This window comes from Electrophorus electricus, chromosome 18 (assembly GCF_041902795.1).
Source record: "Electrophorus electricus isolate QZ-2024a chromosome 18, ASM4190279v1, whole genome shotgun sequence".
Taxonomy (NCBI): domain Eukaryota; kingdom Metazoa; phylum Chordata; class Actinopteri; order Gymnotiformes; family Gymnotidae; genus Electrophorus; species Electrophorus electricus.
In genome coordinates this window covers 11822012-11847500 of record NC_137514.1, presented here as the reverse complement: position 1 = coordinate 11847500, position 25489 = coordinate 11822012, and the positions used below count along the sequence as shown (strand labels likewise).

The following is a 25489-nucleotide window of genomic DNA, read 5'->3' as shown; positions in this document are numbered from 1 at the left end:
CCTCCCCTTGTCAGATGTGTTGTCAGACATAATTGCAGTTGCCCTGATTTATGAAATAACGTTGTTTTAAGCATGGTGGACCCGCGATCTGGGTTCTAATCTAATCAGGCTGAAAGCCACACACATCCTGTGGAGATAAGGAGATGAAATCTCATCATAACTCGACTCATCTGGTCTCTCGGATGAATACAACACAGGAGCATGTTAAACAACTTCACTAGGCAACCTGAACAGGAGAGTAAGACAGGCTACCTAATGTGTTGCAACCAGCAAGGCCGTAGTGACATGCACTTGTGAGAAACACTTATCTGCACTAGCTGACCTCTTTGTTAGGCACACCCGTTATCAAGGTGCACGTACAGATTATTTCATATTTGCTTGAACACATTTTTCTATCAAGAAGTTGCAATATGTTTTCAGCTAGGCTGGCACATTAATATATTCCAAAGGCACGTAAGCGTATCATGTCAGTGGCTTTGTGAGGACTTCCCAACCCAACTTCACTTTTGCTTTTTACTATTTGCTGTTTGTAAATGCCTGTGGAATTTGTACTATAAGAAAATGTTTTGGGCAATTTTTCATTACTGAAGCCATCTTACATCTGTATGCTTTGATCTCTTGGCAAATTCATGCGCATGTTTCATGCGGGTTTCATGTCTAAAGAGAATTATTTTGGATTTAGGCATTTGTGCGAATGCAGGTTCACAGAGATGTGTGGTAGGTGTTTTGAAGTGTGTGAAATAATTGATGAAAGCAACGAGAAAGTGTTAACAATTTGAAAGAGAAACAGCTCACATTGAAGATTAATTTGACCCTAGTATCAATACAGCTTCGTCAACAGACACATTTTAATTCTTGTCTAAAAAATTGTTTTATTTTACTCTAAAAATAATTTGTCCAATTCAGCTTTGTGTGAGTTTTGCCCAGAAATGACCGCACACTCCTTTTAAATCTTTACTAATGGATGTATACTAAGTAGCTCAAATAAAAACCCTAAAGCAGAAATTAAAACAGCTAAAGAAACAATGGAAACAAAATAACTGAAACCATGAACAACAATAATTAGAGCTGCAAAGAACTGCTCAGACACAGAAGAAAACCCATTGTGTGTACATGTGTGTTTCAGATATTTGATGAGGAATACAGTGTTCTATATCTGGACCAAGGAGGAGCTCTAGTGGCTATCAGACATACCCCCCTCCCCATCAGACACCTATGGTAACCTCATCATGCAAGCTTACGTCGTTTATTATCCTTTATGCATATACGGCTGCTTGAATCGATTCAGCTGTACAGATACATACAATGAATGCGAATTGGGCGAATGTGAACATACTCATTAAAGCCAGTGGGCTGTGTAATGTCCTCAACAGAAGGTTGACTTGTACCAGTCAAATATGCTAAACTCATCTGACTTGGACGATGTATATTTTCAATTATTGTGGTATCTATGCATGTGTGGGCCATTCAGTATTCCCAGTGCAGTCTTGCTGTGGGACATAAAGGTGATAGGCATTGTCGCCATGTGTGACGCAGTTGTGGTGTTTCTCTGCAGGCTGAGTTTTGATGAGGGGAGAGTGTGGAATAAGTACAGCTTTACCTCATTGCCGCTGTTTGTGGATGGACTTCTGGGCGAGCCAGGCGAAGAGACTCTTATTATGACGTATGTATTAAAAACCGCGCATCACAGCTTTAAATTATTGAGAAGAATGCTTCTTCAAAAGTGTTTCTGAAAAGCTTAATAATGTGCTTTTTGAGTGAATCTTTGTGAGTTTGTGCGTTAGAGTGAATCTTTGTGTGAGTTGGATGGTCTTCATGCTTATTACTTTTCAGGGGTGTGTGTGTGTGTGTGTGTGTGTTAGTGGCTGCATGTGTGTGTCTGTGATCCTGAAAGACAACAGACAGTTGCCCATCCTTGCCCGGTTTGCTGTAAATAGGGGCAGGCTCACTCTCTAAAGGTCAAGACAAAGGTCAAAACTTAGCCCGATGGGGAAGAAGGCAAGCCATGCATATAGGCCTATTTCAGGCAATCTGAGTCAACTAGAGGAAAACCAGTGAAAATAAACTCTTTAGAAGGGTATACTGGGATGCACTGTGATTTTAGAAAATTCACTGCCATTTATTCAGAAATGCCTCATATAATGAGCTATGAGGGACTTACAAATATCCATGAAGCACCTGAAATGCAATCAGCTTCATGTAAAGGTATGATAAGCATGTTTATACTTATCATTATCCAAGGATGTTTTCACTAAGGATGTCTTTACCAAAATTGCTAAAACTGCTGATATTGAGCTATTTAGCATCAAGCAAAAGTGAGAGCGCTAACAAGTCCCTATACGCATTCATTCACTTGTTAGCATTTGTGGACAAAGCAGTCCTTATTTCATCATACCTAGACTTGCCTCCGCTGCTGAGCTCTGGGGTCGGTTTGTTTTATTGACCCAAGAATGTCAGAGCTTGCCTGTGGGGCATTTCAGCATATCAGCCCGCTAAAAGAGAAGAGACACGACGATCCGCATGCATATTCCAGCCAGAGTGGCAGCATCGTTAGCATACATCAGCAGTTCAACCAAATCTCGCTAATGACTTGGGCCAGGCACATGGCAGCCAGTGGCTGAAGGGCTGTCTTTATTTGCAGAATCTTTGGCCATGTCAGTCATCGGTCTGAGTGGCAGCTGGTGAAGATCGACTTCAGATCTATTTTTAACAGGCGGTGCACCGAGGCAGACTACCAGACCTGGCACCTCCATGACCAGGTAAGGCTCTTTGAATTGGGGGATGCTCTGTAGGGGAAGCTCTGTAGGGCAAACTCTGTGGGGACGCTCTGTGGGGACGCTCTGTAGGGCACGCTCTGTGGGGACGCTCTGTAGGGGACGCTCTGTGGGAACGCTCTGTGGGTATGCTCTATAGGGGACGCTCTGTATGGCACACTCTGTGGGGACGCTCTGTAGGGCACACTCTGTGGGGACGCTCTGTGGGGGACGTTCTGTGGGGACGCTCTGTAGGGGATGCTCTGTGTGAAGTACTTTTGCTGAAGTATTTGACACATTTCATACACGAACAAGTGATCCAGTACATGCAGGTTCATATATCCAGTATATGAAGTCATTAGCTCAAGAAGTTTCTATCCTACGGCAACAATACTATGTAATCCTCTCCCTGGACTTTTTGCTTGCATCTATGTTATTTTCTTCTTTGCAAAAGGCTATTACCATTTGTAGTGTTATATGATCACCAAATCCTATTGGACAATACTCTTTTTTTTTTCTAATTCTAAAACTTCTGGGGTTAAGACAGGGCATTCTTCATACCCACCAAATCCAGCCAACTGTAGTGGAGGTAAATGGACAGGCATAAAGCAGCCTACTGCACCCCAGCATGGCTGCACTGGCTCACAATGGGGATCTACGGAAATGCTGCTCGCGAATACAGTGGATGGCTCCATCCAACCGAGTGGCTTGTCTTCACAGCATAGTGGGGGGGAAGGGAGGTGGCATATGCTTTCTAATCAATAAGTGATGGTGCACAGATGCTGAAACTGTGCAACGATCTGCCCATCTGTTGCAATCCCGTGCATCACTGCCTGAGTACCATGCAATCAAGTGCCACTCATTTTATTTGTCTCAAGAGTTTTCTTCAGTGCAGCTTATCACTAATGCTAACGCAACAATGAATGAGAGAGGAGGTGCTTGGAAGCACTCTCTGTGATCACTAGGGACTAGGAATTCTTGCAGCCTTGAAGATGTAACCAATGTTTGGCCTGCCCAGCTAGCCTTACCCCCGTTTTGGAACATCTGATATATCTATTTGTGTTCCTTCAAAGTGAAAAATCTAGCAGAACGGAATGATCTGTGGAAATATATTTTAAAATTGTCCCAAAAAAAAGAAAGCTAGCAGGTGAACGCTATTATTATTATTATTATTATTATTATTATTATTATTTGTAAATAATCATTTTAATAAATGTGGCACCAGTCCAACAATTTACCAGTGACAGAACTTTCCCTTATTCTGTTATGTTACAGAATCTAGACTAGAACACCATGCCAACACTGTAAGAGAAAAAAACTTGTTTCTGTTCAGTATTCAGTATTCAGTGTTGTCCTTGAGTTAGACTGAAAGGGCCGATGAAAAGTGTCAGTCTCCTTGTTGATGTTCTGGGAATTGTAGAAACTTTGCAAAACTGTACACTTATTCTAGATTGTTTCATGCAATATTCTGTCTACTGACAAGTGTTCCACTGAGTTTGAAATGGGATCAGTTGAGAAGTTGGAACCAAAGTTTAAACTCAAGAATTGTTGATTGGAGACCAAAAGGATCACATTTCTCATCTCCAAAATAGTCGATCAGAGACTGGTTCCACCCTGAAACATGAGGTGTTGTGATTTATAGGGATGGATGGGGTGAGCAGTGTCCATAACCCTGTCACGTATGGTCCTCCATGTTGATTGGTTCTACTTCCAGCAGCAGTGGTCTGTGAGCCACCTCCTGACTGACCCCCTCATCTCACCCCCAGGACAAAGGTTTTATGGCAGTTTTAGGGTATTGGGCTGTCAGTGCTTCTCTATGGAATCAACGTAGAACTTTTCCAGTCTTTTCCTTAATCTGCAAGGCGTGGGGATTCCAGGGGAAGTCAAAGTCATTTCTCCTACCATCATGTTCATAAGCACACAATTGACTAAATTCTTTGTTGGCCCAAGGACACATGGTGTTTACATAAGTTATATTAATGCAAATTACCACTCATGCACACTATAGCAATCCCCACCCTGAATCAAGTAAAGTGTGAAGAGCCCCTTCATTACATACCTATACATTACTCATTTCCTTTTTTTATAAAACACTGTCAGGTCTTCAGAAGATGAAAATATATTGTTCTCACTGTGTGCACTTGCTGCAGCAATAATTCATTTATTGGAAAATGCTGTGGGTCAAGTTGCTCTGTTTACATCTTTAAACAAAATGGTATAGTTTACATCTCCATATCCTAGTCAGATTAACTGTCTTAGTAAAACCTATATCAGACAATAGTTGTGCATGTGAATGCACTTTTTTCCAAATAAAGCTTGTCCTCATCTTCAGACTATTGCTATATGGGCTGTAATAAACATGGCTGAGCAGAGCTGCTATTTTTGAACCCATTTTGGCTTAAAACACATCAGACCTGCAAATACAAGCACAACCCAAAAATCTTCCTCAGTTCAATAAGGCACATAAAGTCATGTCCTGTGTCTCAGAATGGGCATTTTACCATGAATATCACCCCACTAAAAATATATTTCCAAATGACTAACTAAATACAACTGATTTGATTATTGCTTGATAAAGAAAAAAATTATGTTGTGACTTTTAAATGTGAATCTGATAGTTGGCATGTCATTATGCATGGAATATTATATAATTTAATCATTGGTTATATCATAACTATGTATACATAAATTTTATTCTCATCACAGTGACCAATTTTCCTCATCCATGAATTTGTTTCGGCAGTGCCGTTCCACCATGCCTGCTGCCATGACAAAACTGTCACTGCACCGTGTCGCTGTCTTACGCTCATCTTTTAAAGGGAATGAGAGGAGTTAATCTGATTGGACATTTCTTTGAGTACCTGCACAACAGGTATTCATTCTAGCCCAATCACCCTTTTTGTAACTGCATCATTCTGCGCCAGATTAGTGCCTCTGCCGCCAGTCATGAAAGTAGCAAACGCCATTTGACACGCCTACATGTGCCTGCATCACAGGCGTATGCCTTGTTTCTGCACTTAACGCCGTATCCGCGAAACTAGAGCCATGTGTTGTGATGAAGAGTGTGAAAATATTGATCGTGTCCTTCATTAACAGTAATAGCCCTACTGCCCTAGACCTGTTTCAGTTTGCCTGTTGCCACAGCCATTAAGCAGATGCCATCGCTCTTTTACATTCCTTGAAAATGACCTGTGTCAGCGTACTATTTATTGGCTACATTACAGCTTTTAATGTCATTTTTCCCCACAACCTGGAGCTGAAGCTGAGGTGATTAGGTGCGCAATATTCAGTCTGAGTCTTTGACTTTATTTTGAGCTAAATAATTTATTGGTTTTCAGAATATTGATTACATACAGTTCTGTAGATATTATGAACAAAGGAAAACACGCCTATCCACTGACAACCCCCGACCCCCAACCCCCGACCCCTAATTAGGGCCATACTTGAGAAAGAAAAATAGAAAGAATAAATTAATAAACAAATAACCACAAATCCATATTTTACCTCATATAAGTCTCTATACTGCAGTCCACTGCAGCACACTGCTTTAAGTTTAAGACCATCTGATTTACAGTGGCTTCCACTCAAAGGAATATTGACCTTTTATATAATATTTTAATAGATCTGAAGGCAAATGTTCTATAACAGACCTCCACATTTTTATAAGCAAAAGGTCACTGCCTCTGATTACTGTAGCTAATTGTTCATGAAGAGATTTTTTGGATATTTCCCTAAACCACTATTAAAAAGATGGTGGCGTTTCTCTTAACCAGTTATTAAGAATATATTCACTAGCCGGGAGTGGTAATTTGTCAAGTAGTTTATGATGCAACAAGGATAATACGTTTTTGGATGGAAGCACCAGTAGGAATAAGCCCGGATCTCTTTTTAGATTTAGGGTAAGAATTCTGCCAGTTTCCTGAGGTATGAATTCCCAGAATCTTGAGATGTGTCTGCATTTCCAAAAGTGATGAAAATATGTGCCTAAACTTGTACTGCATTTCACATACAGAGGTGAGATACTGCAGTCAATTTTATTCATTGTCACTGGTGTTATATGCCGTCTATATAGTAACTTGTATTGTGTCTCCCTCAGTCAGTTGCAAAGCAAAGAAGTTCTCAGGACCTCACGACCTCCTGCCAGTCCTCATCTATTTATGTGCTATCGAAGTCCCTCTCCCATCTGTGAATCACACCACTTACGCTCCCCTGGTACTGTGAACCCTACTTGACTTTCTGACAAACAGAACTCAGATGCTGAAGACCGAGGACAGGAAATCATCTCCTGCTCGTCTCCTCACCCGTAAGGCTCTGGAGGGGCCAACAAGAGGACAGAAAGAGGAGAAATGGAGGGATGGAGCTGTAGTGTGAGAAAGAGGGCAGCGCTGTCTTTTTTACTGGCAGCTATTGATGAACTAAGCCTATCACATTAGTTTGAAGCCATGACCCTAAGATACCAAGCAGCTAATTGGCTCTTGCTGCAAAGGCCAGATAATGCATTCTGAACTTAAATGGCTGGCAGCTGGTACTCGTATCCAGGATAACAGTGAATCAAATGGAATGAATTATAATCTTTGCATGTTTTTGACCCAAAGTAAAGCAAAGTAAAGTCATTTTCTATTTTCTGCCTGTTAATTTTTAATTTATTTATTTTTTTTGCCTTAGGTAAACCCAGATCAATTATGAACTTCTTTCTGTGTAGCCTTATTCATCATTTACTAGTAGTGTTAAAGGTCCTGAGCAGATAAGCTTGCAACAATCCAGGTGCATGTTTCACCTGCATAGTAAAGGGAGCTGAAGCCTGTCCTAAACAAGCTCTCCATCCTGATTCGGTGCTCATTCGGTGATGTCACTATAACACCTAAAGTCTTCTGTGAAAGCCAGCAAAATGGAATCATGGAAATCAATTTCTTTTTAGGTTTTTGGATGCACCGTAAGCCTGCATGCTGAATCAGCACGTTCAATCTAGACAGTGTAGCCAGGCGTAACAGCCAGGTCTATAAGTTTCCATATGACTCCACTGCAGTCAGACTTGAGTAATAATTATGGACCTGACTCTAGAAAGGGGATACGTGATCTGTGTGCCCGGTGCCTCAACAGCAAGCTTGCCTTGAATACCACCAAAACAAAGCAGCTCATTGTGAACTACACGAAAAACAGAAATTGTCATACTCTCATTAATCTCAGTGGCTTACAGCAGCTGCATGGTTTTGTTTGCCAAGCTGTCAGCGTTCCCTTTATCTGTCTCTGAACATCTTTAGCAGCTTTACAAATGCACAGCCATGCCTGTTCTTTCCAGGCAGACTGAAAGGACTTACCGGCCACAGTTCTAGTGAACTCTTATAGAGGGTGCACTCACAAGGTGTATCACAGGGTCTGGTTTGGTAACCCCACCTCTCAGATGTATGCAACAACCAGTTAGAACTGCATCAAAAACCACCGGGTCTGATCTGCCACACCTCCAAGACTTTACGCAACCTACTGCTGGAGGATGGGTCCATCTTTACGGATTCCTCTCACCTGGCTGGTGACCATGTACCCAACCAGCAAAGGTTTCCCCCGATTACAACCTACACACCCTGCCTCAAAAATAGTTTCTTCCCACAGTCTGTCAGGTTTATTAACAGCGAATCATGATGGCTCATTGCTTTAAATTTTCACCCCTTAATATACCGTGTATATCCTTTAACATATATCACAGTGCATTGCTCAGCATTGCACTTTACGTCTGCTGGCATGCACCAGATGAAGTGGTGGCTGTTAATTCCTGTCATTTGCACTCTGCTCATTAAATTGAATCGATGTGTTGTTAATTGTATGTAGTACCTGAGTATTATGTGCAACACCTCTTTACAGCATGTGGAATATCTACCAGCTCCCCTGTGGAGCTCCCCTATGTTTTCCTTTAGCTCACCTTCTTTCTGCTCCCTACCCCATGTGTTGTGGTATAATAAGAATATTATTACGCAATGGACAACAAGGTTAATTTACAAAATTCTTTAACACATTCCATATTTTGTTTGATTGGGTTTCACACACAAACACATACACACACACGCACACATTGATGCCCTGGAAAATTGCACATACTTCCTCACACTTAACAAGTTACTGTGGATAAAAGTGTCTGCTAAATGAATAAACATAAACATATGTGAGCCAAACCTACTTAAGCATACCAAAGTCTTTGATGGAAATAAACACCAATAATTGCAACAGTCTAAGGGCCAAGTCTGGCACTGGGCCATCTGGTAGGCTCTGGCTTTGTTCTGTGCTCTGACAAAAGACAAGGCTGGTGTTTTGGGTAGGGATCACAGTAGTTACCTCTTGGGTCTCCTTTTCTCTCTCAAGAAAGCTTTTCTGAGCTTTGTGTGGTGCCGTCTCCCCTCCCGAGTTCCCTCAAGCCCTTGGGATTCCTTTGTTTGGCTGTGTTGTCTTTATTCGCCTTTGTGTTGTCAGATTTGTTATTGTGTTTTTGATTTACTGTTGGCGATTATAAAGCATAAATATTAGAATATTATAATTCCCACTGCTGCCAGGTGCCTCACCACCTGCCCGCTGATCCCATCTCCACTGAGACTGTCCTCTTTTCCTCTCCGTTCCCTCAGCTGGAACTTGAACTCCCTCTCTCTCAACGCTGTTGGCGCTACTCCAGCCGGTCATGTTGGGCTTTGATCTAATCTGCTCCTGTCTCCATCTTTATACAACACCCGTGAGGCTCCAATTTTGGGGCTCTCTGCTGACCTGTGGGCAGCGCCGGGCTGAGCCTGACCTTCCCGAGCTGTGATGTGCTCTTCCCCAGGGTCCACTGCAGTTATTGATCTTGCGCAGGGGGGAACGACATATGTCTGGCCCGTCTTGCGGCTCCACGGGCCGTCACGTCCCGCCGGCCTGTCTGCACATGTGCAGTGAGAATGCACCGGCTTGTGAATCGGAATAAAATGGGGATCAGATCCCATCGGCACGTCCGTGGGCGAATACGTAACAGGTGCCGTCGTTTGCCCTGTTCTGCGCCACTTGTTCTGATAAATGTAGAAGCTCTATATGATGAAAGAAGATAAATGTGCCTCCATCTTAAATGGAAAAGCCTCATTTTTATTCAAGCCTAGCTCAAATCCTGTCCCTCCAGATCAAATAGCCCTGTTTTGGGATAGCAGTTTGAGTTGGCTATAACAGGGGAGACAAAAAGAAGCCACAACTTGAAGTGCAATATACATGAAGCATAAGTGGGCTCCACCAAAACCTGGGAAAAAAAGAGCACTTTACTCTTTTCTCCTTGTGTTTTTTTTTTCTTTCCAAACCTCTGTGTTCATCTAGTTTATCTCTGCCGAACTTATTAATGGAAGCCGAAAATTGGGACAAAATCTAAACGGAAGAAAAATGTTTACCATTTTTAAAAAATGAATAACAACAAAGATTGCAAATAATCTGCTTGCAGGGTGAGCCATGCCTCATGGGGGTAAAGAGAACCTACCTCAAGCTGAAACCCATTGCCAGATGCGTTATGGGTAAGACACACTCAGTAACCATGACGTCGGAGCCCTGTGACTGCACCGAGTCTGACTTTGAATGGTGAGTAATTTTCCCCTTTTTTTTCATCCCAGGGTGTACAGGGAGAGAAAGGAGCTCCATTGTGAGCTGGTTGTTTCAGTAGAAGCCACAGTGGCTCTGTGTCTGTCTCTGTCTGCTCCTCGAGGGGAGGAGGGGAGTATCAGAAGCACTGTCATTGTGAGTGCACTGTGGCATACCGTCACGACTGCAGGGATGCTGCGACAAAACAAACAAACAGCAAAACAAACACAATGTACAGAATGAATTATGTACGGAAAAATGCACAAATTGGAAACTTATATAAACAAAATGGAGCATTTGGTTTAGAAACAAGGAAAAGAAGAGTTCACCGTCATGGCATGGGTGCAACGATTAGCATTAGAAGGAGCTCTGCTAGATTAGTTGCTGTTTCTGCTAAGTGGAAACTAGTCAGCTGTGTAACGCCCAGCTGTGTGCGAGAATATGAGGGAAAACAAAGATGAGAGACAAATGATTGGAAGTGTGTGTGTGAATATGTGTGTACACACATGTTGGTTCTGCATGACAGTGCAGTAAGTGCCGTCAAAGCTCCATAACCCTTACTCAGCTCCATAACCCTTACTCAGCCCCATAACCCTTACTCAGCTCCATAACCCTTACTCAGCCCCATAACCCTTACTCAGCTCCATAACCCTTACTCAGCTCCATAACCCTTACTCAGCCCCATAACCCTTACTCAGCTTCATAACCCTTACTCAGCTCCATAGCCCTTACTCAGCTCCATAACCCTTACTCAGCCCCATAACCCTTACTCAGCTCCATAGCCCTTACTCAGCTCCATAACCCTTACTCAGCCCCATAACCCTTACTCAGCCCCATAACCCTTACTCAGCTTCATAACCCTTACTCAGCCCCATAACCCTTACTCAGCTCCATAGCCCTTACTCAGCTCCATAACCCCTACTCAGCTCCATAGCCCTTACTCAGCTCCATAACCCTTACTCAGCTCTATAACCCTTACTCCGATCCCTGTCTTCCTCTGGAAGATATCCCACCGCTTTATTCCGTGGAGCTATACCCTCCCTCTGCTTTCTCCACAATCCCCCAGCGTGTGGCCCAAATTCAGCTTTTCTCATTTCCTGCCAACTTATCCAAAATGAATGTCACTGTGGTTGCATCCCAAATCCACGAGGGCCGTCAGGGACCGCCGCTGCATACTGCACGCATAAATAAGAGGGGCGGAGTGCCGATCGTTAACAACACTGCCGTGTCTGTGCAGTGCGTAGCCATAATTGCAGCAATTCATCGCCATCGTCTGGGGGTGCACGGACACACTGGGTTTTAACTGTAGGACAAACAACTTAAGCTCGCCTCGCCTGGCCGCACGTTCGTACAGGCGCATGCGAAGGGGTCCGTCATCAGTGACACATCTGCCAGCAGGAGGGTCTCTCTAGTAGAGCCACTCTTGTTGTCGTGGTTGGGAAGGAAAGAGATCGTAGGTGGAAGATGGAGTTTCTTTGTTGAACTACATTTTTATAGATAGTTATTAGGATGTTTTCTGTTTCATTGTCAGCGTGCACTTGACGGTTTTAGTACACCTTTGTGTAACGCCCCTGTTTGTGCACGTGTGTTTGATTACAGCGATTATGGCCATGAACGGAGGACAGACGGCAGGTGTACGCCTGCATTCTGGTTTCATCCCTCCTCCATGTCCAGGAGCTGCATGACAGGACACACTTTCCTCAACAGCACAGGGTGAGTAAACCCCTTAAGAACAGGAGGAAGAGGATCTGGGACCTAACCGCATCAAGCCCTGTGCATTAGAGTTGTGCACGATCAAATTCGGAATGCTTGTTTTGTGGTTAGATCATTTATTTTTATCAAGATCATGAACAACAACAGAATGATATAGCCATAACATTATTAATACATTAACATTATGTTATAACAATATCATTCTTAAAAACAATAACAATAACAATACAAAATAACAGTCACATTATTAATAGATGTGGGTAAAGGTTGGTTCTGATTAGTGGCCCAAATCCTGTCTCTCTCACATCTCGGACTCTGTCTGTGGGTGCAGATATAGGAAGGTGGTGTCGAACAACTGCACGGGGGGCGTGGTGGATTTGTACACCGCGCGCCAGAGGCCATGCCCTAGTCATGCGCCTGAAGGCCTCCACCTGGTCACCAGTGAGGGAACCCTCTCTGCCACCCTCAGCCACAATGTCACTTTCCTCGTCTTCCTCGAGCAGGTGAATTTCCACTGGACGCCATACGGACATGTTTCCCCCAATGCTCGTCTGGAGAAACTGCTCTGTAGAGTTATTTGGACTGGTTAACATGATTTGTTAGTGTAATATTATTACATCTGGGCTTTTGTTTGTTATATGAGAAGTGACTCGTAAAAAGACTTAACAAGGCCACTAAAAGAGAAGGCAAGTACCCCCAATTAGCTTGATGCATTTCCACTAATACTAATCGCTGGCTATTAGCTGTCACCTTCGTCTCCTCTTTAGCATGCTAAAGAATTTCTGATTTAATTGCATTTGTTTTTAACCCGAGCCCTAAAGTATCTCTAGGAAGATATGTTGCAGTGCTAAAATAAGAAGCCTGCCAGAAAAGTTCATTTCAAATCTCCCCATAGTGACACAAGGGAAGACTGTCAGAACACAGCTGTGTAAGCGAGATTAAGTGGTAGCAGGATAAACTGCAGGGCTTTGTCAGTGTCATGGAAGGCAATGCTGATGTTTCTTTTCCTCTGCAAAGAGACTGAAAATCTCAGGGTTTAGAGACAGAGAAAAGGCGGGTTTTTGCAGAAGTCAATTTATTCGCTAATTCGGTGTAAGTCAAGATGTAAAGTCCTGCATCTGCCAAAGATAGACTGGAACTGGCTGGTAATTGCTCGTTATAAAATCTCTAAGGCGGCAAACATTCTCCACCCCCATTTCTGGGAAAACCGCAGCCTTTTCTCTTTACAGATGTCTGGTTGATCAGTGACATTTGCGTTTTGCCCCAGGGCGACGGATCGAGGACCAGCATCACGGTGGACTTCGGGGATGGCAACGGCATCACGTATTCCAACGTGAGCTCCATCGAGGATGGCATCAAGCATGTCTACAAGAGCGTGGGGATCTATCGGGTGGCAGCCACGGCTGAGAACAGCCTGGGCTCCGAGACAGCTGTTCTTTTCCTGCACGTCACCTGTGAGTCCATTCGAGACCTTCTGGACTTCATGTAAAGCAAAGTGTTCAGATAGGAGGTTAAGAGGTGGAACCCTAGTGTGTGTTCATCAATGATGTCCTTGTGTTTCACCAGCAAGTTGATTATGAACTTATATTGGAGGTGAAATTTTCTGGTGATCATGCTCAGAATGTTTTGGATGTCATAAGAAGAAATAATTATGTAGTGTGTATTACCGAAAATCATTCTTTGATTAGGCTATTTTAAAAAGATTAGTTTCTTTAATAATTCTTTCTAAAAGATCTTCCCTAGGAATTGACATGTTATTAGGAACCACTGCACAAGGACTCACACCATCCAAACCTAGTTTAGAGGTTTGTTAGGTGGTTTCAGATTAATCTGTGTGCTTTCTTCCACCTATGTCAGTCCCAAAAAGGAAACACAGAAACATTTCAAAGCTAAAACAGTTACCATTTCCCCGCACCACATGTATCAGGCCAAACCACCACTATGCTATAAGCAGAAGAAGCAGTCAAACAGAGTAGTTTGATTTTAGACACCACGATATAAACACAAGAGTTCTCGCCTGGGTCTTCCGAGTGCTTTCCGGAATGGAACCGTTTCTGTGGTCCGGTGCCCCGCCGCGATCATGCTCAGAAATCGATAGGAACACTACCAGGATATCGCGCTATCGCCCTGTTCCCCTCTTGCCCTTGACAGAGCCGATCATAACCCGGTGTGGCGAGGCAGATATCGTCTTGTTATCGATCAGTGAGCACTCTGTCTTTAGATGTGTCAAACCAGCCATGCCCGGCCAACAGATACGGGGCCCGGCTGCCTCTGTAAACACGAGAGATGAAAAAAAACGTCCACAGGTGACAGAACCTCCCCGAGAGAAGCATATCCATGAATATTTTGCAGTCCGCTCTTTTTGCTTTTCAGAGGTACTGTTATAATTCGAATTTCATGGACCAACTTTGTCTTGTAAACATTTTTTCCCTCTCCCATTCATTTTTTTATTTTCCATATGTCTTTCCTCCTGGTTTATCTTTGTTCACTCTCTTCCTGTCATTCCTTCCCTGCCCCGTGCCTCCCACACTCTTTTCTTCTTTTTTTCTTTCTTTTTTGTTTTTTTACTCGGGAGTAGGTCAGCTGGAATATATCCATCTCTCTTCCCCCTTTGTGGCGGTGAAAAATAAGGAAGTCAACTTGACGGCAGTTCTGTGGCCAAGCCAAGTGGGAACTGTCACCTACATCTGGTGGTTTGGGAACAACTCGGAGGTACTCTAGCACTCCTTTTCAACCCCCATACATCACATGAGCTGGTGATCTCTCTCTCCGTCTGTGACACAGTGTACGACTGCGTTCAAAGAGGCAGGGAGTGGGAAAGCCAGCGAGCTGTAGGCTGCTCAACTGCCGTAGCCTTGACATCCAATGTAATCGGAATAATGTTTATCAATCAGAAGAATGTTGAACTATAAAAAGCTACTTTGGAAGGTTGTGTTACCACTGCAAAAGGGGATGGTTAATTTAAGGATTGTAATGTATTATTATCATCTGATGCAATTTATGTGAGAAAAAACCTTTTGTCCTGTCCCCATTAATTTCTACTTATGCCTAGATGTACCAATGCAGTGGAGTGAAGAGCTATACTTTATGCATGAATAATAATTAGCCGTGCAAGGATTTTGCAACGGGACATGCACACGTTTTAGTTTAGCGACATTCAATTTAAGCAAACATAGCAGTTTTGTAAATAGGCAGACTGACAAAGCACTCTGGGAGGATACAGCTCTCTCTCTCTCTCGCTTTCCTGTGTCTCGCTATGTCTCTCTATCTCTCCATCTCTCTCGCCTTTTTGCTTGCCTAACCCCAGCCAGTTATCACGCTCGAGGGAAGTGTGGCCTTCACGTTCCCGCAGGAGGGAACAAACATCGTCACCGTGCAGGTTGCCGCTGGCAACACTATCCTGCAGGACAGGAAGACCATCTCCGTGCATGGTGAGTGACTCTGCTGAGTCACAGCCAGTCAATATGGGGGCTCCTCGACTGGTCTGGCACACACACACACACACACACACACACACACACACACACCTATTTTTTCTATTCATCTATATTTGATCTGTTATTTGTAGAATATTTTAGCTCCCATCTGTTGGCCTTCTCCTCCAACCTGGATGACCACAACCCTGATGTGGCTGAGTGGAGACTAGACATCAGCAGGGTTATCAAGAACTCCATGGTCCAAGTGAGTGAAGACCTATTATCTCCACTTCACCACACATCATCACGCTTTTTAATCCCAGTCCTAAGGCCTCTTCTTTTCAACTGGTGTTGTGTCCAGCAGTACTGAGTGCAGGCACCGGCTCTCGCTCGACCACTGGACTCTCTTAAATGCGATTAAAGTTCTCCCCTGATCCCCGGAGCCGTTATAAGTAACCGATGGCTGGGTCTCTCTCCTCCCTCCTGAACCCCCCTTACGTGACTTTTTATGGCCAAAAGAATGATGTCGGGGAGAATTCTGTTACTGAGCGTGATAGATTGGGACACGGGAGCCGAGGCGAAGTCTGTTTTCAAAATTGAGTTTTTGAGCCCTCCGTTGGTCGAGTTCATGGACACCCCCACGCCGTGGCATGCCCAGCCGAGCGGGGTGGTGTGACGGATCGTCCTGCCGCCCGAGTGACGCCACGGTGTCTGTTATGGGCTGAGGATGGGCTGCGGTTCCGACTGAGCCAGCCCATTGCCTCCAGGCTAGCCCCTCCCACCACAACCACACACCCATGGTAAAAAGAACTTTCAGTGAAGAACCCCAACTAACCACACCGTTTATCGCTGGACAGCTAAGGTTTAGCCACAGGAACAAGCCCAGTAAAAAAACACAGAAGCAAAGTTAACATGGGCTTCGATGCCGACCGATATTCATACATTGTCATCCTACAAATTCCCAGAGCAGTGCAGCAAGAGTTCCTACACTGGCTCCAGATGGCAGGGTCTCAAACATCCATAACAGCAGGAGCTGCTCACGCTCTCCAGCATACCGCAACGCACATCTAAATAAACATGTTCCTGTAGACTGTTTCCAAGATGCCATAATGCTAAAAAAACAGTAGCTCAAATATGCATGATGGCATACTGGAAATAGAGGGGGTGGAGGCTGTCAAATTTGACCTGAAGCAGAATGATGCTAGCCATATGTGAGTTTTGCTCCACTGGTCAACTCGTATTGTGAGTGATTATGAGTCAACAGACCACATGGGCCCTTACCGAAGGATAATTCGCTTTAACCTTGGGATGTGACCTGAACCTAATATCTCAATTTCAGTTTAATTGCTTCACGGCCCATAACCATATAACAATAGGTCCCTTGATCATGAGATTATAACAGTGGCGTAGGTTTCATTTCAACTTTTGGGGCAGGGACGACACTGCTTACACCACCCAACCCAACACATTATATGAGTAGTGTGAGCAGGAATTATGGGGGGAGATATATCACCCCCTGTCCAAACCCCCCAAACTACACCTGTTATTCTTATCTTTAGATTGCCTTGCATGCTACAGACAAGCCTAAATAAGTATGAGCATTTTGCATACACACTAGGGGTGATCCCAGCACCTGATCCCGTCCTCTGTACTGTAGCTACAACTCTGCCTGTGCTCATCTCGCAGGCCACTGGCATGAAACCCGAGCAGCTGCTGGTCACAGTGCTTCCGGGGTTGCCCACAGCAGCGGAATTCTTCCTGCTGCCGGACAAAGATCAAACGGAGGGCAAGCCGGAGAAGACCACGCCGCATTTAGAGCAGGTGAGGGCACCTCACGTGCCACATCACCTCCGCAGGCATCTACTTCATGGCACATACCTGCGGAGGCTTGCCTTTGATAACGTTTGTGCACGTCTTGTTTGAAATGGTGTGATGATGGTAATTAAAAAGCTTAAAACGCCTTTTCAGCCTTTTGCCAGCAGGTGTCACTGTTGGCTTGTGGGGCTCTTTGTATTTGCCCTTACTGTGACAGTTTGGTGAAATACAGCAACATATAAACATTAATATAAAAGAGGATGTGGCCTGAGTTTTATTTTGCCTGATTTATTTATTTATTTATTTATTTTGATAGCCAGAATGGATATGGCTGCACCAAATCCATTTTGACGGCAGGAGAGAATATATGATTTACACAGTTTAATATATTTCAGAAGCTGAGGGAGGCTTTCTGGTTGTTTTTATAACAAACGGCACAATGTTTTTATATCCCCCATCCCCACCCTCAAATATTACTTTCACCAAAAATGACAACATGATGGATTATAACCTAAACTCCTCTATATTAAAAAGCACTTGCGTCTAAGTATTTTATACAGTAGTTTCAGAGGTATGGATAGAGAAAGCCTGTCATCAGCAGTGTGTGTCCTACATCCCAGCAATCACATAACCACTACATAATGGATGGTGTTATACTGTAATGCATGGGTTTGTTTACAGTAAAGCCTTCTGGAAAAAATAAAATAAAATATTACCACCCAACTTGCTTTATTACCTGGCAAAATCCTTAAAAGCTGCTCTTTCATACTGATCTGAGATCAGTATGGCAATGGATCTAGGTATGGAGAGTTATAGTGATAATATCTACCCATAATTCATAGAATATAAATTTTCCTTCAAAGGTTGTATGCTGGGTGTATGATGTGTGCATAACCTTATTAAAGTTTACAATAGATTTACTGGCCCTGATGCACAGGATGGAAATGGTAATTATTCATAGACTAGTCTAATTTTAAATGGGTAAGACACATAAAGTGTAGGAGAGGAAGGAGAGTTAGAGTGAAGTACCCAAATGAGACACATCAATATTAATTTGGTAAATGAAGCAGAGACAATTAATGAAGCCTGGAATGAAATAAAAAATATGAGCCTTCTTAAAACACATAATGGAGTTTCTCATAGACTACATTCTTCTCATAGACTGTACATTCTTCTCATAGACTATATATTTTTCTCATAGACTACATTCTCATAGCCTGTACATGCTTCTCATAGACTATATATTCTTTTCATAGACTACATTCTTCTTTATTTATTGTTTTGCTGTTTATGAAAAAAGACTGAAGTTCACTGAGAGTAGCAATAGGTATCGTAATGAAAATGCTGTGATTAAAAAAGACGGGTCCTTTTTCAGATTTCTCTGCTTGAAGAGATGTTTGATCATAAACAGTAAACTGTGTGTGTGTGTGTGTGTGTGTGTGTGTGTGTGTGTGTGTGTGTGTGTGTATGTGTGTGTGTGTGTGTGTGTGTGAGAGAGAGAGAGAGAGAGATATTAGAACTAAATGAGCTGACTTCCACCTCGTATATCTTTATTTCCGGCTCAAGGTGATATGGTTGATATATGTCGGAAGGCAGTGGCCTGTCTGTTGAGACGTACCAGGAATCCAAATACAGCTAGCCTGTGCTGTAAAGCTGTCATCCATCAAACCGCCATGCGAAATGTGAAGTTAATGCACAGCAGCAAATCTGCCATTTCTGGAAGCGACTGATGAGCAGGACCTCGAGGTCGCCCCCTCAGGGTGGTGTTACTCCCTACAGGACCACCATGGAGTCTACTCCGATTGACTGTCTCCCTTGCCAAAGCAGTCACTGCTGCGATGAAGCATATTGCCTCCGTCTCTCTGAACTGAACTGAACTTTTGTCTTGTGCTCTTCCCAACAGCTCTCGGAGTTGGTTCTGGGCGCGCTGTACCAGAACCAGGTGCAGTTCACGCTGAGGCCGGGTGTCCAGATCACAGTTTACGCAGCACACTTGTCCGCAGGTCAGTGACTAGCTAAGCCAAAGACTGATGAAGGTTGTTTTTGAGTCGAGATTATGGGCATCTGGGTTTAAAGTCTGTTTACTGGTCCGTTTTAGAAGGGAATTCCCCCTATTTTCACATACAGGGCTTCCATGCTAAGATTATTATATTAATCTAACTTTAATTATATATTAATTAAATGTAACATATATATATATATATATATATATATATATATATATATATATATATATATATATATATATATATATATATATATATATATATACACATACGTGTGTGTGTACTTGATTTATAAATCAATTATATTATATTTATAATTACAGTAACGTATCTTGAAATCTTATCAATCAAAAGTGACACACTATATATATATATATATATATATATATATATATATATATATATATATATATATATATATATATACGTGTGTGTGCCTGTGTGTGTGTGTGTGTGTACTTGATTTATAAATCAATTATATTATATTTATAATTACAGTAACATATCTTGAAATCTTATCAATCAAAAGTGAGACAAACCACCCCCCCACCCCCCAAGGTTTATGTTGCTGAAACTACATCACTATATACAGATTTAGCTAGTGAGCAAATGATCACACAGTGTTCAACTACCAACACACCCATTACTCATTGCTACCAACTACCAACAAAACCATTACTGCATAGGTTTGGTAAAGAAAAAATAAATCCCCATCTGTCTCCAACACTGCATCCTGCAGTTAACTTAAATCAGTGCCTAGTTGTCTCGTTTACTGATTTGTTGTACTACATCCCTTACCCCATAGCTCCCCTAGTGGACACCAGCGAGAACCACAGCAGCTCGGCCATGATCATGCTTCTGTCTGTGGTGGTGGTGGGTCTGGCTGTGTTCCTCATCTACAAGTTCAAAAGGTAATGTGCCCAGACCGGCTCACACTCAGGTTTGTGACTCCATTCTAACATGTTCCCAGGACATTCCCAGTCCACCCCAGCTGCTCGGAACTGAACAGCTGCAATTCCATAATCAGTGGGCTAAACTGGACCAAGTTAATGGGAACCTCCAGCCAACACAAATTAGCCTCGTCAACCCATGCAGTTTTGAATGCGTCCACCGATCATCCTACATTACGGGATGACTAGGGCACACGCTCCCCACTCACAGCGGCCACTTGTCATTTAACTGCGTGCTTCCCTCAGGCAGTCTACACGGACCACCCCGCCATCCGTTAAATACGACGGCCAAAGACAGCCCATTGAGCACTGAGTGATATTTCTCGCCCGTGTTCCTGGAAGGCGTTCAGATTGCTTTTGTCTAAGTGTTGGCAGTGAATCAGAAATGTCAGTCAGCATTGGAGACATTATCAATATTTAGCCCTTTGGGCCTTACATGCTGACCTTTATGGAAATGTTAAAGTATTGCAGTGGCACCCCAGCTCAGAGGGGTGCGTAAAGACCAGAAGGGGTCAATAAGACAAGATCTGGCAGAAAGGAAAGTCAAAAAAGGAAAGACAGCGTGGGCCAAACAACCAAAAATGGTTGTTTCACATGGCTAGGTCATACCACGTGATGGCAGCACCTTTGCTGAGAGCTCTTTAAAGATCAAAACCATAAAACCTTTTTTGAACATTGCTCAGTGGCTGGGAGCATTCCTTGTAGTGCCAGTTACAAATATGTGCCGTGGGGTCACATCCTGTCCAAAACATCGCCTACAGCTAAATATTTCACATGCTGTTAAACTTGTTTGCATACTAAATAAAGATCAGATGATGGTTCAAACCTTAATGCAGCACCTTCCCACCCACTATGAATCAGGTGTTCCCTGGATAGTTCATTCAAGTACATCTGGATTAGATACCATAATGCCCTTTTCAATGAACACATGTAAGAAGTGATGAATGAAAGATTAGGTCACCCTCTAATGAGGCTTCCCTGTTTTTCCCATCAATTCCTCCAGCTAAGTCTATTCCACCTGCTTTTGCTAGTGCCGACATTCATTAGCACCGATTTTTCCCACTGCACTCCCCCATCCCACCCACCCACCACCCAGCACCGCCCAATCCCACACAAACACCACCCAGAACCCTCCACCCTCGTCGCGCTTCATTGCAATTCTTTCCTCAAGGAAGATCCCAGGCCTCCACCTCTACGCAGCGATGCGGGATGAAAAAGAGCAAGAAGCGATCCGGGGTCCAGTGAGTGTGACGGAGTGTTCCCATGGCTGCAGCTCTCTGCCAGAGCTCCCCGACTCACCAGAGCCTCCGGACACTGAGCTTGACGTGCGGCCCACCGGTATGACTGCCACCATGGTAACATTACCTGGGCCAGACTGTCTCCCAAAGCCAGCCGAACAGTGCATGAGCTCCGGGATTCTACCCTTTTTGGCAATTGGTTGGTTGGTGGGTCGTTATTTTTTAAACAACATGAGTGAAGTAACCTGGTTGCCTCAACAGTTCAATCTCACTGAAACTCCAAATACTAAAGTGTTAAATTTGAAACATGTATTATTATGATTGCTATCTTCACAATAGTGCAGAATCTAGCTTGATTACGGGAGGGAAGCAATGTTAATTTTTTTCCTCCAACATTTCGTGAATCGGGTACAGTGAAGGAACCCTCCCAGTGCAGGCTTGGGATTCACTTGTCTCATGGGGTGTGGAGGAATAACCAACTAGCAGGATGTCGCAATGACACATTTGTAAGCCTGCTGATAGCTTCATTCATTTATGGTCCAAAGGATTCACCTTCACAAATCGAATGCTTATTGTGTGAGACCCTGGTCCATAAAATATTTCATTAGTATTACTGAGGGGTTTTACAATGTGGTCATATAAGAATGGGAAACCCTGGAAACTTAATTTGCTTAGTGTAGTTTGAATTCAACATGACTTGTTTTGTCAAGGACATTAAAGTGTTTTTCTATGTCACATTCTCACTGTAAATTTGGTTTCCAATGTCAGTGACAACTTCTAACCCCCCTTTTTTGTGGTCCCTCTAGAATCCATCAAGTCTCACCCACGTGTCAAATTCTCAACAGAACTTCCTGCGTACATAGACGTCTGAACCCCCAGACTGCCCTGCAAAAGACACTCAACATCCAAACACAAAGGTTTTAAGCTTTATACAGTACCTGTGCATGTTGGACATTGACACTTTACTGTGCTTTGTGAATACCAGAGGAAACTGTGTACAGGTTTTTATACATGTCTATTCAATAAGGAAACATTTTTAATGACATTTATTTATAAAAAATAAAAAAAAGACTAGATACACAATTAGAAGGCCATGCCAGCATGTACTGTAATTTACAAAAAAAGGTGAAAAATGGAGGGGGGTGGGGTTTAAATAGGTTTTGTTTTCAGCATCAGTGTCTTTTACATCCATTTGTCTTTTACATCCAGTACAGTATTTACCCACTAGTACAGAATAAAAATTGTGTTTATTTTGTATAATCATGAATGTGTTTGTGATATGTGGGAGTATTTTTAATATCAAAACTAAATGAAGATATCAATAATTAGATAATTAGATTTTAATTTGTGTTTCATTTTTCTTACTGAAAAGCCGTATTTTGCACAACTATACTTTACATTTTACAATAAATTCTAAATTTTCTGTAGAATATTAAGCAGAGGGACAGCTATTCTGTAAAATCCTGTATGTGATGAGTCCCAGCCCACACCTGCTCCTTTCTTTTGTTATGTTCATTTTGTAGTCTTTGTGTTGTTGTATAATGAGATGTAGGTTGTTTTTGTTTTGCTTTTTTTCTGTTGATTTTGGGAGGAACAAAGGTCAGACTTTCAGTAAGATTTTTAAGCTTGGTACAGCAGGTCGGCTGCTGTGTAATTTTGTTGCAAAAGACGCAGTAAAACACTGTATATAAGCCTATGAACTGATTTCCTTCCAGGGTATGATAACTCTGCTGAAGGATACTGTAACTGTCTATCAAAAATCATGTCATTCCCACTTCGGCATTCATTAACATTCTCTAACATTCATTCTTAGCAATGGGGGTTTTTTTTTGGGATGTTTAAAATTTTCAGTAACATCTGACCACTGTCGATATACCATCCAACAGAACAATATGCAACACGCACTTTTTAAAAACAATTAGTCCTACTGAATGTGTCCACTGTATTTGACAGATATGAATGTGTGAATATGTGTGTAATATTGAATATGAGGCTAAATTTAACACTGCCCCCCCCTTCCTCTTTCACATGGATATGATATTTATGCTCAACACATTATACTTAGGAGGGTTACTCTGTAGGACATCTTAGATTATTAAGATCCGAATTATTATTATTATTATTATTATTATTATTATTATTAGACCCCATCATTACACCCATCATGATAGGTATGTATCACAAGGTGATGACAACAGTCAGCTTGCTTTACATCAGTATTTTGCACACATAATTAGTATCTTACATTTATTTAATCCTATTTACAAAAATTACATTGATTGTACTTATAATAGTGGCATCATTTCTAAATATAGACTTATACTTTTTAAGTGTACATTAATGGCATAATCATTGCATTTCCTTTGAGAACCATACAGAACATATGAAACACACCAGTTTTTTTGTGTGTATTTTCCTGAAATGGTTAATGTTAAGTGGATGACGTCGTTATTACTGAATTGTGGCAGAAAGTGGCGGGCTGCATGGTTCAGAAGGAATTTGACCTTCTGTTCATTAGCCTTTGTTTTTTTGTACTCACTCTGACAACCATTATGCCAGCAGTAATTTTGTTCCATGAGATATTCATACTGAAATACCCTGCCTTGACACGGGTGATGTTTGTATAGGTGATAGTATCAGTGGGTACAAAAGCTGTGTTGGATGACTTGTCCTGAATGGAAGAAGCAAGAGGATGGTCCCAAGCTTGCGGCATTATTCAAGTGGCTCTCAACTCAGACACGCCCAGAAAAGGTCATCCGGACGCGCCCAGACAAAGTAATCCAGACGTGGCCGGAAAAAGGTCCCTGGTAAAGCCATGCGAAGAACACCAGCAACAGGACACCAATCTGACCTCCAACACAACTCGCAAACTAACAAAGAAGAAACCACAGGTAGATGATCGAACATCATAAGTGGATCTAATACGGCATGATTCATTGACACCTTTGCTTTCCTTTGGATAAATGACTCCATGCATTGTCCAACTCAAGCGCAATCAGGCAAAATCAGAATCCGACCTTCCCTGCACTCGCTCAAATGATCTCCACAGTCATATAATCATATTCATGTTGAGCAGTGCCCCAGAGGCCTACCATTCTCAAGGCTGAGGGAGCACAGCAAGGCCAGCTCATTGGCTGCAAGGGGAGTTGCTTCACGCGACACGGCACAAAAAACAGAGCCCTTATTGGATGAGCAGCGGCGATGAACCAATCAGAGCTCGGCAGCCACGTCCCTCGCGAGAGTTAGCAAGATTATTTTTGTAGAAGATGAGAGATTTAATACTGTAAAGCTTTTATATAAAAGAAATAAATTTAGGTGTGTCATTTTTCTCCTTCTTTCTTTGACCTCAGCTGTGTGTTGTTATTTTAGTTTGATGCATTTACAATCATATTTATTATTAAATGGAGGTATATGTTGACGTGTTTTGAGTTTCTTATAATATTTGTAAAAAGAACACACTATGTAATTTGCTGAAGTAATCTACAACCTATAAAGAAAAATGAAGTGTCAATAAAGTGTGGACTTTTTTCTTTTCTGTTTTTTACTTTGCATGGTAACTCTTGTTACAAGCCTTTGCCTTCTTTAGTTTAACAGTGATAAGTCACCAGCTGAAGGGATCCTTGTTTCTGCAAACAACAAGAACAGCTCCAGCACTGAACATATGCAGTGTTCCATGCCTGTTAAGTGTCTCAGTGGACAGCTTGATTCTATGCTAAAAGCACAAGTAAAGGGTGTCCTATACTGGAAGCATAACTCACATCCTGTGTGATATGGTGCAAAAATACTGATGATGCTATAAGTCACTAGTGAATACTGATAGTGCTATAAGTCACTAGTGCCCAACCCTAGTCTTGAAGGACTACCCCACTGAGTACAGTGTTCATAATTCAACACACATAATTCAAAATGGACTGGCAGTTGATAAGAACTAGACATGGAAAATGAAACATAAAAGTACAATGTGAGACCAGAGACAAACCGCGTATACATTAAACTACCAGTTCTGACACATGACTTGAAGAAAAG

The 25489-nt window shown here is 42.5% G+C and overlaps 1 protein-coding gene across 4 annotated transcripts in view; it reads left to right on the top strand.

The window, feature by feature from the left end:
• sorcs1 (sortilin-related VPS10 domain containing receptor 1) overlaps positions 1-24608 on the top strand; it is a 119004-nt gene extending 94396 nt beyond the window's left edge. Inside the window, exons 13-27 of one of the 4 annotated variants that reach the window (XR_014118157.1) lie at positions 1127-1218; positions 1556-1663; positions 2642-2759; positions 10192-10325; positions 11925-12038; positions 12370-12541; positions 13306-13492; positions 14617-14750; positions 15346-15469; positions 15607-15719; positions 17141-17275; positions 19173-19272; positions 20081-20186; positions 21401-21563; positions 22270-24608. Coding sequence is in view for 3 of the 4 variants with exons in the window: in XM_027008405.3 (XP_026864206.2) it covers positions 1127-1218; positions 1556-1663; positions 2642-2759; positions 10192-10325; positions 11925-12038; positions 12370-12541; positions 13306-13492; positions 14617-14750; positions 15346-15469; positions 15607-15719; positions 17141-17275; positions 19173-19272; positions 20081-20186; positions 21397-21563; positions 22270-22334 (1869 nt within the window). In the remaining variant the exon portion in view is untranslated. Of the gene's footprint in view, positions 1-1126; positions 1219-1555; positions 1664-2641; positions 2760-10191; positions 10326-11924; positions 12039-12369; positions 12542-13305; positions 13493-14616; positions 14751-15345; positions 15470-15606; positions 15720-17140; positions 17276-19172; positions 19273-20080; positions 20187-21228; positions 21351-21396; positions 21564-22269 lie in introns of those variants that run through there. The other 3 variants (XM_027008405.3, XM_081700990.1, XM_081700992.1) reach the window with 3 other exon arrangements.
• Positions 24609-25489: the final 881 nt, after the last annotated feature.